Source organism: Pogona vitticeps, chromosome 4, assembly GCF_051106095.1.
Source record: "Pogona vitticeps strain Pit_001003342236 chromosome 4, PviZW2.1, whole genome shotgun sequence".
In the NCBI taxonomy this organism is placed as follows: Eukaryota; Metazoa; Chordata; class Lepidosauria; order Squamata; family Agamidae; genus Pogona; species Pogona vitticeps.
In genome coordinates, this window is record NC_135786.1 from 37,419,196 (window position 1) to 37,437,195 (window position 18,000).

At 40.2% G+C, this 18,000-nt stretch overlaps 1 protein-coding gene across 1 annotated transcript in view; it reads left to right on the forward strand.

The window, feature by feature from the left end:
* Positions 1-15,052, forward strand: part of ADORA1 (adenosine A1 receptor) — a 65,045-nt gene extending 49,993 nt beyond the window's left edge. Inside the window, exon 3 of the mRNA XM_020782586.3 lies at positions 14,121-15,052. Within this exon, the coding sequence (XP_020638245.1) occupies positions 14,121-14,745 (625 nt within the window). The 3' untranslated portion in view covers positions 14,746-15,052. The remainder of the gene's footprint in view (positions 1-14,120) is intronic.
* The last annotated feature ends 2,948 nt before the right edge of the window (positions 15,053-18,000 follow it).

The following is an 18,000-nucleotide window of genomic DNA, read 5'->3' on the forward strand; positions in this document are numbered from 1 at the left end:
GAGGAAGGCTACACAAGCCCAGATAATTATCTGCAAAATATTTGGAATTACAGCACTTTAAATAAAACCATTAATGTAGGTTAGAACTGGATGTTCATAATAAAGGAAACCGCTTGCTTATCGGCTCCATGGATGCTGTAATTGCACTTAGGATCTGTTTGATGTTGTTCAAACTTTGGACAGAGAGACACAATGGCAGAACTTGGAAATGGTATATTTTGGGCTTCCAGAACCTCGAACTGCCTAAACCTCCAGAAGCGTGGTTGCTTAGTGCTCATCTTGCTGACTGTGGGAGTTTGGGAATTGTAGTTTACAGTAGTTTTATAGGCTTATGCTTTATGTTGATGGTATTTCTGTAGCTCTCTTCAGGCATCCTGTTACCCAGTGCCCATCAACAAGTGAAGTGGGGAATGTGCTAGTCGTACCCCTTCTAAAGGGCCCGTCCATACAGTGGTTTTGTCTCTGATTTTCCTGATTTTTGTTGTTGTTGCAGATTTGAATAAATCATCCTTGTATTTGCACCCACACACAGGAAAAGTGTTTGTTGCTGAATGTACTGTTAGGCACTTGGATGTCCACATAAATCCAAAATTGTTCCTTAATGTTTCATTCCTCCAGATTCAGATTGCCCTCCCCTTTTGTCTATCTTCTCTGTCCTTTCCCTATCTACACTATTCTCTCCTGCCTTCCCTCCTTGTTTTACTTGTCAATGGGGTAGATAGACATCCAGTCAAATTATAGTCATATTTCCATCTAGATATACTTTATGAAAAATATCAGCAGGCTTACTAAAGTTCTGTCTGCCAGTATACCTAACAAAGCACCCAGTAGTCCTGCTGGTTATATGTTCAGTTTATACAACATAGCATTATCCTGTGCATCCTGCATGGCTCTAAGGCCTCCTTCACATATTCCACGGGTCTGATATGGTCAAGAGTTTAGTGAGTTGGAACACCCGGATGGCAGGGCTCAGCAATTTGATTCCCTCCGTGCCTTATAGAAGAGCCAGCCCAGAAAAAAAGAGGGTAAACCTCTTCTGAATATTATACACCTAAATAACCCTGGAAAGAGTCAAGATACATTGGAATTGACTTGACAACATATCATTAATTTATGATGTCAGGGGACTGATGTCTCCGGAGGGTGGATTAGTATTTTAGTCTGGAGATGTTTAGTTCATTTCCAGTGATTGCACATCCTGGAACTGAACCAAAACAGAGCAATCCTAGCCATAATAAAAAGTACAAGACCCTGACAGTGCCCAGAAAGGTGCAGGTAGGGATGCTCTGTGGACAAGCTACATTAGCACAGACATCATCTGATTGCCAGCAGAAGGAAAGAACAGGCCATGGATGGATGGATGGATGGATGGATGGATGGATGGATGGATGGATGGATGGATGGATGGATGGATGGATGGATGGATGGATGGATGGATGGATGGATGGATGGATGGATGGATGGATAGATAGATAGATAGATAGATAGATAGATAGATAGATAGATAGATAGATAGATAGATAGATAGATAGATAGATAGATAGATAGATAGATAGATAGATAGATAGATAGATAGATAGATAGTGCTGAAGGTGCTAAAGACTGTTTGATATATGTGGTAGCTCTTTTGGACACTTGACAACATTATGCACAGGACATGGACATTCAGCAGTTTAAGTTGTCTGAATTCATGATGAGCAATTTTCAAGGCCTTTGAAATTCCTCACCTCCGGGCAAGAATGAGACAACAAATGCTCTCTGTCTGTCTGTCTGTCTGTCTGTCTGTCTGTCTGTCTGTCTGTCTGTTTGTCTTTCTTTCTTTCTTTCTTTCTTTCTTTCTTTCTTTCTTTCTTTCTTTCTTTCTTTCTTTCTTGTTGGTGTCTTTGACATTGGCTGAAACTGTTTCTTGGCAAAGGTGGTATCTTTTCCCTTTTCAGAAGCATAAACATGCACATGAACAACAAGAGAATGACTGCCTGATTGTATAAAGAGGCACAAACAACCCATCTGTTGCTTCTGATCCTTTTAAATCTGTGTGACAAAGTACCAACCATTATCATTTTCTGCAATTTACATTGTATTAACATTGATGTTTGTGTATTTTTCCCCACTTTCATGAAAATTCGTTCAGTTCTCTTGTTGAAAAATTCACAAAGTTCTTTGCCCTCTCATGAGGGAAGGGGAATCATTTTTTGATTTCTCTTATTCATATGTGAGGACAAGACAAGTGACAATTTGTACTGTGTTGTTGCTGTCCTAGGAGCCATTCAAATGAGCTTAAGATAGTTGATATTTCCCAAGACAGTTTAAGATTTTTATCCATGGACAAATGATCAGAAAGGGATGGATGACACAAGGGGCTCTGAAGGGTCTGAGTTGCATTACACACAAACTCAGCCTCAAAAGCTAATTGAAAGAGCTATGCTGTAAAATATGTAAAGTGATACCAAACAAAAGGGATGCATCTGAATATATGTAAAATGCTTTCCCTTCACCACAACCAGCTTATATGCTGCAACACATACAGTATAAGAAAGCTAGAGCAGTTTTGAAATCACAGGCCATGATTTCAAGACATAGTTGAGCAATAGTATAATAACTGTGTGCCATCTAGTCAATTTTGACATATGCTGACACTTTTCAGGGTTTTCTAGTTGTTTACCTTTCCCTTATTCTGGGGGAATCTTGGGACTGTGTAGCTTGCTCTTAAAGGATGTTAGACCTGTACAGGGTATAGAGCACAAATGATGCATTCACAGAGGGAAAGAAAGAGGGAGTAGAGCACAAGAAGATGTATACTGTACCTACTAACAGGTTTGGCACCAGGAGGGGAAAAACAATCTTTCACTCAGTCAGTCAGGTGAGCTAGATGAACTGTTGTGAAGCGGCAGCCTGCCCATTTAGCAGGAACACACCTCATACAAGTGTCTGATCTTCAGAAGTACCATGGCAACAGTTCCACACAGATTTGTAGAAATAAATTCTTGCTTTTCCAGATTCATTATGCAAAGCAGTGACAGAAGTCCAACTGTACTTTTTATAACCTTTAATATTTTTAGGGAATCACTCAGCTGGAAAAGTAACTTCTGTTCACTTAATGCTCTCTGTTTGTTTCGTCTGAAGCTTTCATTTGGATATACCTTGAAGATTTGCGATTTCACTGATGTGCGTAGCCCTTTTATTAGTGCAGACTACAGCTATTTCCTGTATAATTGCTATGAACAATTTGTCACGTGGTAGTCACCCATCTCTTGGCCAACATTCTGTCACACATGATGGCCTCTCTGTATATAGCTGAGCTGCTCCTCAAATGACAGGCACACTGTTTTCAGTCCAGTTCTTTCTGTCATGGCTGGTTCTGAAGGGGCTCCCAAGCCAAGATACTGTGGGAGAAGGGTGAAAAGAACTTGCCTGTGCTATGAAAGTTCCCCCTTCTCCCAGTGCCTTGTCTCCAAGGACCTACAAAGACAGGCAATAACTGGCTTTTTGTAAAAGCAGCTAAAGGAAGCGGTCTGGAAACAGCCAACTGGTATACAAAAACTTGGCTTCCTCCCCCTTTCTCCCTTTGGCCACATCTTTAGGTGTCACCTTCTTCACTGCCTCCTCCTCCTCCTCCTCCTCCTCTTTATGGTTAGTGGAGAAATGAATGACCCCTTTAACTGGTATGCCATGCCAAAGCAGGATGGTTGTCTTCCTATTGCCATGGGTGAATGATGGGTGTGCGTGTGTCAGCAGCAATAGCAGCAGTATTGCCAGGGGTGGGGGCTTCATGTCCCACCTCAGGCACAGGGAAGCTTGAGGTGCCCTTCCTCCTTTGTATGTTTTTCTCTTTCAAATAACAAGGGTCATTGGCACACCCTGATGAGTTGAAGAAGTAGGACTCTGGAGAAATACATCAACATATTTTATTTTAAACATTCATTCCTCACCCTTCTGCTTGCCATAGCTCCAAACTATTTGATATTTCTAAATCTTTTATATGGCATTAGATTTAACAAGTGGACCTCATTCCACAGAACTTTGGGTAACAATAAGTGTGAGATACAGCCAACCTAGTTCTCATGAAGCCCGGCTATTGAATAGTAGTATGGGTCTGGAGTGTATTTTTAGTGGAAAGGAATTGTTCTGGTGAAAAGGCACTTTTGCTATGAATATTAGCCTTTGTGGACATCTTTGTGACAGTCTGCAACTGATAATAAATCTTTTTTCCTTATTACTATTTAATGAGGTAACAATTCTGTTTTCTAATCATTTAAGAAATGCTCTTTATGCATGAAGATAAATGTGATGATGTACTTCTGAAGCCAGGCTGTCTATGGCATGTGATATCCCTCTGTGGTGTGTCTTTGTGGCCAGGATAGACCATGTAAAAAGGCAAAGGAATACACTAGTTTTCATACACTAATACAGCATGAAAATAGATCACTCACAACGGTGCACTGTCAAACACATTCCACAGTATTTTCTCCCACAAGTGCTTGGTATGTATGTATGTATGTATGTATGTATGTATGTATGTATGTATGTATGTATGTATGTATGTATGTATGTATGTATGTATGTATGCATGAGATGTTAAAGGTGCTGTTTGGGGTAAACCTAGAGATATTTATCACACTGAATAAATTGTACACATACAGTAAAGTTTTAAACCATAAGAGCAATGCAAAGCAATGATAAAATCAAAAGAAATAAAACCAAGAAACACCATTGGCACCAGAAAAAAATCTTAACTTAGTTACGGGCCAAGCTTACATTTGCTAGTCTCAAGGCACAAGACAGGGAGACAAATCTCCGGGGAGGGTGGGCGGCTGAAGGATATGGGTATACGCACCATAACCTACATGCTTATGGTCACGTACTCATGTTGTATTAATATTGTATTACTTTATGTACCACGTTAATGTCACGTTGATGTTCTCGTGTGGTGTGATGCTGGGCGGATTATACTCGACGCCCTATTGGCTCGTGGCATTCAGTTATGTAACCTGATAGTTAATGTTTTGTAACCTATAATACAATAAAAGGAGGTGCCAGGCATCGCTGAATAAGACAAGACAAGACAGGGCAGTGATCTGAGATCAGACAGTGAGCCATTGTAACAGAGATCCTGTACTTCAGCTGATGACCCTGAGCACGCTTTGAACCAGATAATTCGACTGCAGTCTCCTTTATTTCAGAGGTCTCTCCCTCCAGAACCTTTCAGGGATCCCTCCCATCACCACAGGCTGTCGGAGCCGGATTCCGACAGAAGAAAGATAAAGTTTTATTTTCATGTTAGCCTGGATATCCACTACCATCCATTCCCAACTGATACCAAGACCCAGTAGCTCACACAAAGGTGTTTGCAACTGCATATTGTTGGCATGTTAAAAAGCTAGATGCAAGAGAGGAACTGGGAAGACATATTGTGGTTACTTATACCTGGGCCCATTGTGCATTTGAAGCAAATGGTGTGCCACTGTTGTGAGTTATGAGGATCTGTTATCAATCATTCCAGAATGCAGGGCATGTAAGAATGGGAAGAAGTCAGATTACAGTTGAATATCAGGAAAAACATCCTATCTGTTACAGCAGTACAACAATGGAAATTACTTTGGGAGGTAAAGAAATCTCCAAAACTGTCAGATATACTTTGATTTGGATTCCTGTATTGGGCAGGGGTTGGACCTGATGGCCTTATAGGCCCCTTCCAGCTCCATTATTCTATGATTCCATGAACTTTCTTGTTGCAGAAGACCCTGGAGGAGAAAAAAGATTTCTCTGTGTTCTATAATACCCAACAGCTGCAGAGAGTCTGGAAAAAAAAACACCAGATATTTCATGTGTCCTAAAAGCTATCACAAGCAATTTTGACCCATGGGTCTTTGCTCTGTGATTGGTTAAATCTGAGTCATGTGCAACCGACATAACAAGAAAAGGATGTAAGAATAGGAAAGAAAATGGGGATCTGAGTGCACAATAATTTTATTAGTTTCATGCTCAGTTTACCTGTTTTCTGTTTCCTTCTGTCTGGTGATGAGTAGCTGGGGGGGCGAGTAACACACTCAGAGCAATCTTTTGACCTTTCAGTTTAGAAAACAAAAAGGAACAGTAAAAGAGGACATGACTAAAGTGTACAGAATTATGCAGGTTGTGAGAAAAGCGAAATAAAGGTGTTTTTAATTTGTATTCACGAAGGCTTTCACAATCTTACATTACAGGTTCCTATGCAGTATTTTTCTTTACAGCATCAGACTTTCCTTTCACTTCCAGGTGCGTTCACAGCTGAGCGTCCTTTCAGCTTTGGCCCAGCCACTTCATTAGCTCTGGAGCTAATTGTCCTCCGCTCTTCCTCAGTAGCATGTTGGACGCCTTCTGACCTGAGGGGCTCATCTTCCAGCATCATATCTTTTAGCCTTTTGTTTCTGTCCATGGAGTTTTCTTGGCAAAGATACTAGAGTGGCTTGCCAGTTCCTGCTCCAGGTGGATCGCTTTTAGTCAAAACTCTCCACTATTACCTGTCCGTCTTGGGTGTCCCTGCATGGCATATCCCATAGCATCTCTGAATTACTCAGGCCCCTTCGCCACGACATGGCAGCAATCCATGAAGGTGTACAGTAGCTACATCTGCACTTATTATTTGATGGTGAACCACCGAGGTTGCATCTAATTGGTGTTCCATTTCTGAGTCACTTAAAGCAATTAGAGTTCTCTCAACAGTCATACTCTAAGCAGGAGACTACCAGGGTGGCCAAATATGCATTTTACACTTAGCTGTTCAGTTATTTGGTCCTGGCACTTTACGAAGAGAAAATACCTCTGGCATGCTTTTGTAGTGCCAGCATTACGAGTTAATTCATCTTCCATGAAACACTGGCCTTGGCTGAATGAAGGGTTTCTTGCCAGGATTCTTACATAAGGAAGGGATACTCCAGCGACTTCTCTGTGAATTCATTTTCTGCCTTGGTGGTAGGATAATTTAGACATCCCTTTGTGTAAGCAACGCCCAGGAGCACTACAGAGTAATTGCTCCTTGTCGCCTTGTGATTGTGCCAGAGCACTGCACTGTGCGAATTTAGCTTTATTAGAAAATGATGAGGCATCAACACAGCCCAAACTTAATTGTGAGGTTTTCCTTCATCTATGAGGAAAGAAAGAGAATATTGTTCTGTAGCATCTGGCACTTTTTATAAAACATTCCCACTGAGGTGAGCGTGAAACCTGTGTGAAAGGGTTGGAAGGGATTTCTCTTCACTGTTTGTTTCTTTTCCTCATCACATACATTTGACTCACTTTCTTAGTCATCAGGAACAATGTTCTCCCAACAACTTTCAGCCATATGCTAGCATTTGCCCAAAGCAAAGCAAAAAAAGCAAAGTGTGCTGCTTATATACTGCCCCATAGCGCTTCAAGCGATTTACAAGTTAATTATGCAGGCTACACATTGCCCCCCCCCCAGCAAGCTGGGTACTCATTTTCCCGACCTCAGAAGGATTGAGTCAACCTTGAGCCAGATACCTGGGATTGAACCCCAGGTCGTGAGCACAGTTTTGGCTGCAGTACAGCAATTTAACCACTGCGCCAAGAGGCCAAGACTGGAGTAAGAGAGACGGAGCTGCTGGTATCCAAAAAGGTGAGGTTCAAGAAGGGCTTTTTCAGTAAATAGCTGGCCGGCATTATTTTAGGCTCCTGGAAGCCAACTTTGATCAAGAGAAGCAGTCACGAGACTCACGACTCACTGTCTTTTTCTGTTTGCTGTTTGTTTCAATATGCTGTTTTATCTGACTGAACTCTGCAGGACTGAGATGGCATTATTGCTGCATATTAAGTACAGTGGGGTCTTGACTTGAGAACTTAATCCGTATTGGAAGGCGGTTCTCAAGTCAAAAAGTTCGCAGGTCAAATCTGCATTTCCCATAGGAATGCATTGAGAACCATTTGATCCGTATCTGCTCTTTTCCGTCCATAGAAACTAATGGGAAGCTGCTATTCCGCCTTCGACCACTAGAGGGGGATATTTTGTTTCTTTTTTTCTTAGGTCAAGAAAGGTTCAGGGAAGGCAGGGAAAATACAGTCCAGGCAGTCCAGTACCAGGCAGTCCGAAGACTGTCTCCCAATCCACTCTCTAAACGCTGGGAGGAGTGAGGAAGCAGACAGGCACCCTTTTCACTGGCCAACAGTTAACTGAAAGTTCAAATTTTGCACTTTCCCTGCCTCCCACGTGGTTTTTTTCAGTTCTTAACTCAAATCTAAGTACGTAAGTCAAGTCAATATTTTCCTATGAGAGTGGTTCTTAAGTCAAAATGTTCTTAACTCAAGCCGTTCTTAAGTCAAGACCCCACTGTAGAGCCTGTAAAAATTCTTTTGGAATGCAGTACGCTGGGGGACTCTGAGAACTACAGCCCCCAATATTTCACAGTCTTCTCTTGTGGGAATTTAATAAACCCCTCCCCCCACTTTTTTATTTAGTGTAATATAAAGAAAAAACAAAGCAACAGCAACAGAAAAAGTGTGTGTGTGACAGAGAGAGACAAACTAAATTCTCAGCATCCACCCCTTTCACAGTAACTAGCACTTTATACAGTGGTGCCCCACATAGCAACGTTAATCCGTTCCGGATTGATCGTCGCTATCCGGAAACATCGCAATGTACGCGGGGAAACCCCATAGAAACTCATTAAACTTCATTTAATGCATTCTTATGGGGCCCAAACTCACCGTTATGCGAAGATCCTCCATAGCGCCGCCATTTTCACTGCGTGAAGGAAGTCGCGTGAAAATGGTTGCAGTGGCCATTTTGGGCACCCAGCAGCCATTTTGGAACCGCCGACCAGCTGTTTTAGAAACATCGCAATGTGAAGATCGGTAAGCGAAACGCTTACCGATCATTGCAATGCGATGTTTTGCCCATGAAAATATTGCAATGCGATCGCATTAGCGATCTCAAAAAATAGATCGCTATGCGGATTCGTCGTTAAACGGTGCCCTCGTTATGCGAGGCACCACTGTATAATAAAAATAACTCTAGAAGCATCTTAAGTAGAAAAAATATATTTAATTACTGTTGCGATACTCAGAGTCAGAAGTGTAAAAGAGAGAGAGAGAGAAAAGAAACTGCAAGTGTCAACCATGTGGGAGACTTGATCCACCTGCAGCCTCATTGTTAGAGGTCAGGAGCAGAGAATTGCATGTCTGCTTTGGTCAGAGACGAAGAAGGGGAGCAAGCAAACAACAGAAGGGAGGGGAACAGGAGGAGAGAAGAAAGAGGCAAGCCAGAGGTGGGAAAAAGAACTTCGCTAATTGATTAGTGGCAGAAGACAGCCACCTAAATTTGTGAAAGCTCCCTCCTCTCATTAAGATTCAGTGTTAGGTTGCATGAAAGATTGTTATTTTCTTAACATCTTCATGGTCTATAATAATGATTATGTTGATGATTCAAAAACACCAGGCGCAGTCAAAATTATAAAAACATTCACTGGTATTATATAACAGATACAAGTTTTAACAAAAAACCTATCTGTTAAATATCAACACAGTATGTATGCTGTTCCTAATGCTGCTTTTTTAAAAAGCTCTGATGGTGTGATTTCTGGGATCCGCTGCTGCTTAGTACTGTGTGAAATTTCTTGATATTGTTCCCAAAGCCCCACTAATTACGGGGACCACTGAAGTGTGCTTCTTCCAGAGGCAAGATGTTTCGATGGCCAGGTCTCTGTACTTTGTTAGTTTTTCCAATTCTTTGTTTTCAACTCTGGCATCCCCTGGAATTGCAGTTTCAATGAATCAGACGTTTCTTTGTTCTGTTACTATTATGTCTGGTGTGTTATGTTCAAGGTGTCTGTCCATTTGTATCTGGAAATCCCACAAGATCTTGACTTCCTCATTTTCTGACACCTTCTCTGCCTGATGTTCCCATGGGTTTTTGGAGGCCAGCAAGTTATATTGTTTGCATAATGACCAGTGCACTAACTTAGCCATTCTGTCATGTCTAACTTTGTAATCTATTTGCAATCTTTGGACATTAGCAGATGCTCTTAGCACTAACTCCTTGGATCTTAGCTTCCATCACGTTGGTTTGGAGTGCTTGTTCTTCTGCAGAAAAAAATCATGCCTTCAGTTTCTTTCTTAAGGGTCCCTAGTTTTAGCCATGCCCATCTTGAATTAAGATCATGTTTTCCATCAATATTTCTCAGGTGTTGTCCATGTAGTGGTTTCTGTTTAATTTCTTTTCAAATTGTGGATTCTTATATTGAGCCTTTGTTTCTATTGTTTTCAAAATATTCTCCATTTTCACTGCTTTCAGTAATTTTTTCTTTGCTTCTACTGATGTAATCATTTAGGCTTATTTTTTCTTCTTCTATTACCTCCTGTATTTGCAGTAATCCACAATCTCCAATTTTTCTTGGTAAATATAATCTGTCCACAATACTTTTTGGATGCAGTGTGTGATGCATGTTCATTAGTTTCTGTGTTTTTGATCCAATTCTTCTAGTTCGTTTTGAGTCCAATCTATTATTCCAGCTGGATATCTAATTACTGGAATGGCCCATGTGTTTATGGCTTTGATTATATTTTCCCCATTTAATTTTGATTTTAAGATTTTCCACAGTCTTTTGATATATTTTCTTTTTGTCCATTTGTAACTTTTGTGTCCATGATGTTGTCTCCTTCTAATATTCCAAGGTATTTATAATTTTCATCATTTGAGAGTGATTTTATAACAATGCCATTTTCTAACTCTGTTCCATCACGGTTTTGGATCTTGCCATGGTGCATAGACAGAGCTGTACATTTGTCAATTCCTTTATTATTATTATTATTATTATTATTATTATTATTATTATTATTATTATTATTATTATTATTATTATTATTATTATTATTATTATTATTATTATTATTATTATCATCATCATCATCATCATCATCATCATCATCATCATCATCATCATCATCATCATTTTATTTTATTTTATTTTATTTTATTTTATTTTATTTTATTATTGATGCTTGTTTACAAGGTTTGAATTGTCTGCAATTTAATTTATTCCTGTAAATCTCAAAAGCAGAAGTGGGAAACTTGTGGCCCTCCTGATACTGTTGCACCTCAACTCCCATCTGCATAGGCAGTGATGATGGGCAATTGAAGTTTTAGTCCAAGAATATCTGGAAGACTATATGTTCCCTATCCCTCTGACTACTGTATTCTTGGCCTCTCTAACCTTTCATAAAAATAAAATAAACATATTATTGCAAATAATCTTTTCCCGCTTGTGAGAATTGCAGGATGGAGAAAGACCAATTTCCCAACTCTAATCCCGCCATTTTTCAAATTACTTCAAATTTGTAATATCTGTAGCTTTATTTGCTATGTAAACTTCATTACTAGGACTTGGTTTTGCAATTTCTTCCTACTCAAAATGGAATGTCTGCGTAGGAAAGTGTCAGCTGCTGAGACGCATAATCATTGACTGATTATGTTTGTTTGCAAATTGAGCAGTCTGCAGCAAAGGCAGCCAATTCTCAGAGAGGCGCTTTGAATTGGAGGCGGGTGAGTGGTGTTTTTAGGTTACATAATATTGGACTGTTTGGGTCCAGGCCAACATCTCTTTTTAGTCATTACCAAAACCATTTAAAAATATTGATCAAACATTAAGCTTAGAAACAACATTGTATGCTAACTCTGAGGCACAGTAAAAACCTCATTGTAAGCAAGCAGTAACTATCAGTCCATTGAAGAGTCCATGATCATCATCACCATCAACAACAATTTAGAACTATAGATCTGGAAGGGTATTCTGTTTTCTGAACATTAGTTGGTTTCTAATTCAAAGATATTATTTTGCATTGCTTTTCTTGTTTTGCATGACTTTCATAGCACTTTTTCTAAAACCCTGAAAGTATATTATCTGAGCAATTCTCACCAGGCTCCTACATGAGGTCACCCATACTGTCTGCATGTTATATGTGGGAATCAGAAATGCAGTAGCCTGTCTTAAGCCACTCATGATGGTTCAGATGGGACTTGAAATGCTGAACCCAGTCTACAATTTACATTATGTTGTCTTGTTAGATAACCAGGAAGCTGGCACAGATGCAGGGAAGAAAGTACACTGATCAGGGATGTAGTATGTACGGTCTGGATTCTAATGCCCATCAGCTATAGCCATCATACACAATGATGGTGTATCATAGGATTTGCTGTCCAGCAACATCTGAAGGGCCAAATATCTCCCTCCTTCTTCCTGGTGATGGAGGCAGGGATTCACTTTTTCCCTATTTGGCAGGTAATCAGGTAATGATTTTCTCTTAATTTTATTTTATTTTATTTATTTATTTATTTATTTAATTTTATTTTATTTTATTTTATTTTATTTTATTAGATTTCTGTCCCGCCCTTTCAGATAAAGTCTACGTCGGGCAGGTTCAATCAAACATTGTAATCTAAAACAGTTAAAAACAATTCAAAACAATAGTAATTAGTAATGCTTAGTAGTGCTCAAGATGGGAAAACAGAAAATTATAATAAATATAAAGTCAAGTATTGACAGGAGGGAGGGCCTGCCGAAAGAGAAAAGTTTTTCTCTTTACTAAAGATATTAGTATGCATTTATTGTTCATATTTCCACACCACCATTTTTTTTCCTGAAAAGCTACCAAAGCATGATTTGCCTTACTGACCATATTGTTTTCTATCTGTCATGTTTGTTACCTCAGTGCCTGGTGTAATCTAATTTTTATTTGGTGGGGGGAAATACAGTCATATCTGGCACTTTTAAAGGAGTTGAATTAGTCTGGAAATCCACCTTGAAAACTTTTCTCTTTGAGTGCCTATAAAGAAATTATTCTAGAATCCCCTTGCATCAGTCATGAAATTTGTGGAGAGGAAGATCTGGCCTTTCCCATATATTTCCAGTTACTCATCTGTCTTTTTTTTCTTCCCTGAAAAAAAATCTATCAAGATTAAATACTGGCATAGGAGCACAACATTTTAAAATTGGTGAAACTATGAATCCGTAGGTACTTTGCCAAGAATGGCTAGTAACCAGGGGTGATGGCAGTGGTGGTGGTGGAGGTACCTCTCTCTAAAATTTCATGGCAAAAAATATCTCATCCTGGTTCACAAGCCATCTGTATCCTTTTTCTCATGTTTTCTTGGAACATGGGGAGTTGCCTTACACTAGTCCACACTATGCGTCCATCTTGTCCAGAGCTTGGAAAAATGACTCTTTTGCATTACCTTTCAGGATTCCCTAGCCAATATGGCCACTGGCCCTGTTGGCTGGAGGATTCTGGGATATATAGTTTGAATATTGTGGTTACCAGTGACTCTCCAAAAGTCCCAGGGCCAAACTGCATCTTAGTGATAACATATCATTACAGCTGAAATCAGTGTTCCAGAGATATGATTTCATGCCTGAAAACCAGATTTGCAAATGAAGCCTTTGTTTAGTTCCCAAAGACCAATTATTTATTTATTTATTTATTTATTTATTTATTTATTTATTTGATTTATATCCCGCCCATCTGGTATAGTTATACCACTCGGAGCGGCTAACAACAGCATATATACAATTATGGTAATATAAATCCATAAGCATTGGTTATTAACAAAACATACCATATTAACAAAACATACATATCTTGGCGAGCACTGCCCAGCTCCTCTCCTCTCCACTGTTTCCTCTCTGTGGAGAACAATGTATTTAAAATGAAAGGCTCTCTGCACAAAATAAACCTCAGTTTTCCAGGGCCATGGCTCACATGTAGAACCTACACATGAACAGAACCCTTCTGCTTTTTAGATACATTGCTATTCACATGGAGAGAAGCTAATTTGAAAACTCTGGTAAAGTGAGACATGTTCCTGCTGTGACAATCAGATGCTTTATGCAACTAAGGGATTCCTTTTTCTAATGACGGATTATCATAAAATATAGCTCAGAGCCTAGACAGACTAGGGTATTTCTAATCATCTGCTATCTGCTCTTTTGCCTAAAAGTGAAAAGCTGAATCTAGGACCTTCTACATCTAGAACATGTATGCTGTTCTCAAACTACAGTATGTTCCTTCTTCAAACGCAACTTATCTTGTCATTTGTAAGACATCAGTGTATGTTTTGTTTCTTGTTCCTGCAGCTACAAGAGTGTGGTGACTCCCAAACGTGCCGGAGTGGCTATTGCTTGCTGCTGGCTGATCTCCTTCCTTGTGGGGTTGACCCCTATGTTTGGCTGGAACAACCTGAACAGCATGCGGAAGAACTCTAGTGAATTCAAGTTCATTGTTAGCTGCCAGTTTGAGAATGTTATCAGCATGGAGTATATGGTATACTTCAACTTCTTTGTTTGGGTGCTCCCTCCATTGCTCCTTATGTTTGTTATCTATCTGGAGGTCTTCAAGATCATCCGCAAGCAGCTTAACAAAAAGGTTGGCTCCAGTTCAACGGACCCAGAGAAGTATTATGGGAAAGAGCTCCATATTGCAAAGTCTCTGGCCTTGGTTCTCTTCTTGTTTGCTGTCAGCTGGCTGCCTCTGCACATACGCAACTGTGTCAGCTTTTTCTGTCCCTCCTGGAATCCCCCTCGCATCCTCACCCACATTGCAATCTTTCTGACACATGGGAACTCAGCCATGAACCCCATTGTTTATGCATTCAGGATCAAAAAATTCAGGACCACATTCCTGCAAATCTGGAACCGGTATTTTTCCTGCAAAGCAGACAAGAACATGAACAATATTGATAATACTGACATTGCCATCTAGGCCCACAACCGTCAAGTCTCGTTGGATGATCTATAAGCATCCTGTTCGTTGTCCAAATACCCAGGTTGGCTTTATCTCCACTGTATTGTAATGCCAGCTCCTGGACAGAGCAGGCAAAACCCAGAGCCAATGAAGGGCATTATTTATTACTACTAGTAACATTCAGTGTACCATCTGGTATTCTAAGAGCTCTTCCTTCCCTGCCCTTTTAAAAAATGGCATCTATGTTTACGCATTTCAAGGAGAATTATACCAAGCAGAAACTGTGACATCTTTCTCGTTCCAATAAAGAACAAGTGCATCTCTATGTGGTTTTATTGGTGGAGACTTTCTTTCCAGCTTTTGCCATGGAGTGTTAAAGGCTGTTGAGATCATAACAGAGAATCAGAAGGAAAAAGGGGAAAATAAAAGGAGAAAATAAATGTATGATATGAAATCTGGCTGTTTATTATCTATTTAGGCAAATTTTAAATGGCCAGAGATTTTCTATGAGGGTCAATAACTGCTTCTTTAGCAAGTCACCAAGCTTATGCCTTTTTTTTTAAAGGTAGCATTAACTACCAAGAGGCTAGTTTTTTGTAACAATAATAATTGTGTGCTATCAAGTCGATTCTGACTTATGGTGACCTTGTCCAGGGTTTTCCAGGTAGAGAATACTCAGAAATGGTTTGCCATTGTCTTCTTCTGGAGTCCCCCTGGGACTGTATAGCTTGCCGAAGGCCACACAGGCTGACTCTTCTCTCAGAAGACAAAGTAGGGAATTGAAATCCCAACTTCTACCTAAACTATTGAGATATCCAGCCTCCTTTCTTGTACCTTGCCGTATATCTTTACATGTTTTTTTCTTGGTTATTGTTCTGGAAAATTAGAGTTTATTTCTGCAAACTCTTTAATGGTCAACACTCAGAGTTATCATGATTTTGAGAGTCATCAAAAGGTATACATGGACCTGGGTAATCAAATGTAACTAAATGGTGGTTATTCAAATGCTGATAAGAGGAAATAACTTCACACACCATGGAGTTCAGCTATGGCATTTGCTATCATAATATGCAGCCATGTCCATCAGCTTGGATGACTTCAAAAGAGGATAACATAAATTCATGGAGAATAAGAATGTCAATGGTTATTAAACATGATTGAGTAATTCACTACTGACAAGTAGAGGAAAGAGGCATTATGCTTCTGTGTACCAGATGCAGTGAAACACAGTGGAGAACTGCTATTATGTTTGTGTCCTGCCTGCAGAGTTCCCATAGGCAATTGGTTAGCTGCTATCTGAGCAGAATGGTGGAGTAGATACATCTTTGGTCTGATCCAGCAAAGACATCTCATTGTCTTATCAGGAACTTTTCAAGCCTCCGAAAATTTGTAAATTATTTTATTTATTTATTAGACTTTTACACTACCCCATTAGTACAAAGCACTATTCTGGGTACTTAACAAACAAATAAGGTCAAAGCAAAAGTGTAACAATAAATTAAACAATAACCATTATTATAAATATACAGGAATCCAATCAAATCAGATCAAATCAAGCATCATAAAGCAAACAAACCAAGAACACCAACCTATAATTGGACAGGCAGGACAACTGGGCAGGTTCATTTGAAGATGCCATTAAAAGCCTCTTTGAAGTGAATGGTCTTGAACAAACTTTCAAAGGCACACAGGGAGGAGACCTGGTACAGCTTAGCCAGGAGCCCATTCCAAAGGGCAGGTGCCACAACCAAAAAAGCCCAACTTCTGGTCAATGTTTTTCTGGCTTCCCTCTGTGTGGCAACCAGGAATAATGTGGCCTGAGAAGATCTGGTGGTGCAGGTTGATGTTCTTGGGAAGAGGTGCTCTGACAAGTAACAGGAACCCAAACCATGGAGGGCTCCATAAATAAGCATCAAACCTTGAACCTGACATTACAGGTAACCAGTGCAGGTAAGCCAGGACTGAGGTGATATGGTCAAATTAACTCACACCCGTCACCAACCTGGTGGCCATATTCTAGACTTGCTATACTCTCTGGGTCACTCACAAAGAAATAGAGTGTTACAGTAGTCAATCTTGGAGACCACCAATGCATACACAAACATCCTCAGGGCCCCCTCGTCTAGGTAATGGCAAAGCTGGGTGATAAGCCTCAGTTAGTTAAAAGCTGACCTGGACACAGCTGTAGTCTGGGAATCCCATGATCATAGGAAATGCCCAGATTCCAAACTTGATCCTTAAGTGGGAGGATTACCCCACACAACCTAGGCAGACTGCCCTCTAACCTATCAGAAGGGTACAGGATAAGGATCTCCATCTTGCTCAGGTTCAGTTTCAGCCTGTTGGCCCTGATGCACACCAAGACTGAAGACAGGCCATGCTCAAGCAGCTGGATGGCATCCACTGCAGAGGTTGTAAAGGGGAGATAGAGTTGTGTATCATCAATGTACTTGTGACACTGTACTCCAGATCTCCTAATTAACTCTCCCAATAGCTTTACATAAATATTGATCACCCCTGGGGGCACACCATAGTTGAGGAGCCAAAGAACCAACAAATCTTCCCCGAGCTGCACTTTTTGGACTTGAGGAAGGACTGGAGCGAGTTGAGTAACAGGGCCCTAATCCCCACACCCAAGAGTCTATCCAGGAGGATACCATGGTTGACTGTATCAAAAGCTGCTTAGAGATACAGGAGCACAAACAAGTGATGATTCCTCCTCCATCAGACTCCCTTCAAAATTCTTTGTGCAGCAAGACCAATTCTGTTTCAGTACCATGCCGTGGCCTGAATCTGAACTGGAATGGATCAAGGCAATTCTCCTCCAGGAATGTCTAGAGCTGCTCCACCACCATCTGCTTAATTACCTTGCCCATAAAGGGTGTATTGACAACAAAGTTATTAAGATTATCTGTTGTCAAATTTGACTGTTTCAAGATGGGCCATATAATAGTTTCCTTCACACACAGGAGAAGGTAACTCTCCCTCAGTGAGGCATTGCTGATGTTGATAGTCTAAACTATGGTAGCCCCTTGGCCACTTTTATTAGTCATTATGGGCAAAGGTAAAGCAATGAGGCAGCAAGTTTACCAGCACCCTGGAATCTCCTCTGATGTTTAGACTGAAACTGAACCAAATGGCTTGCCTTGTTTTGTGACCGGCCATTGTTTGCAAATTTGATAGCTCACTAATGCAGGTATGGCTATGTCATGTCTCTGGAATACATGAGAATAAGAGGTTATCTGTAATTTACAGCTCGATCTTAAGTGAAGA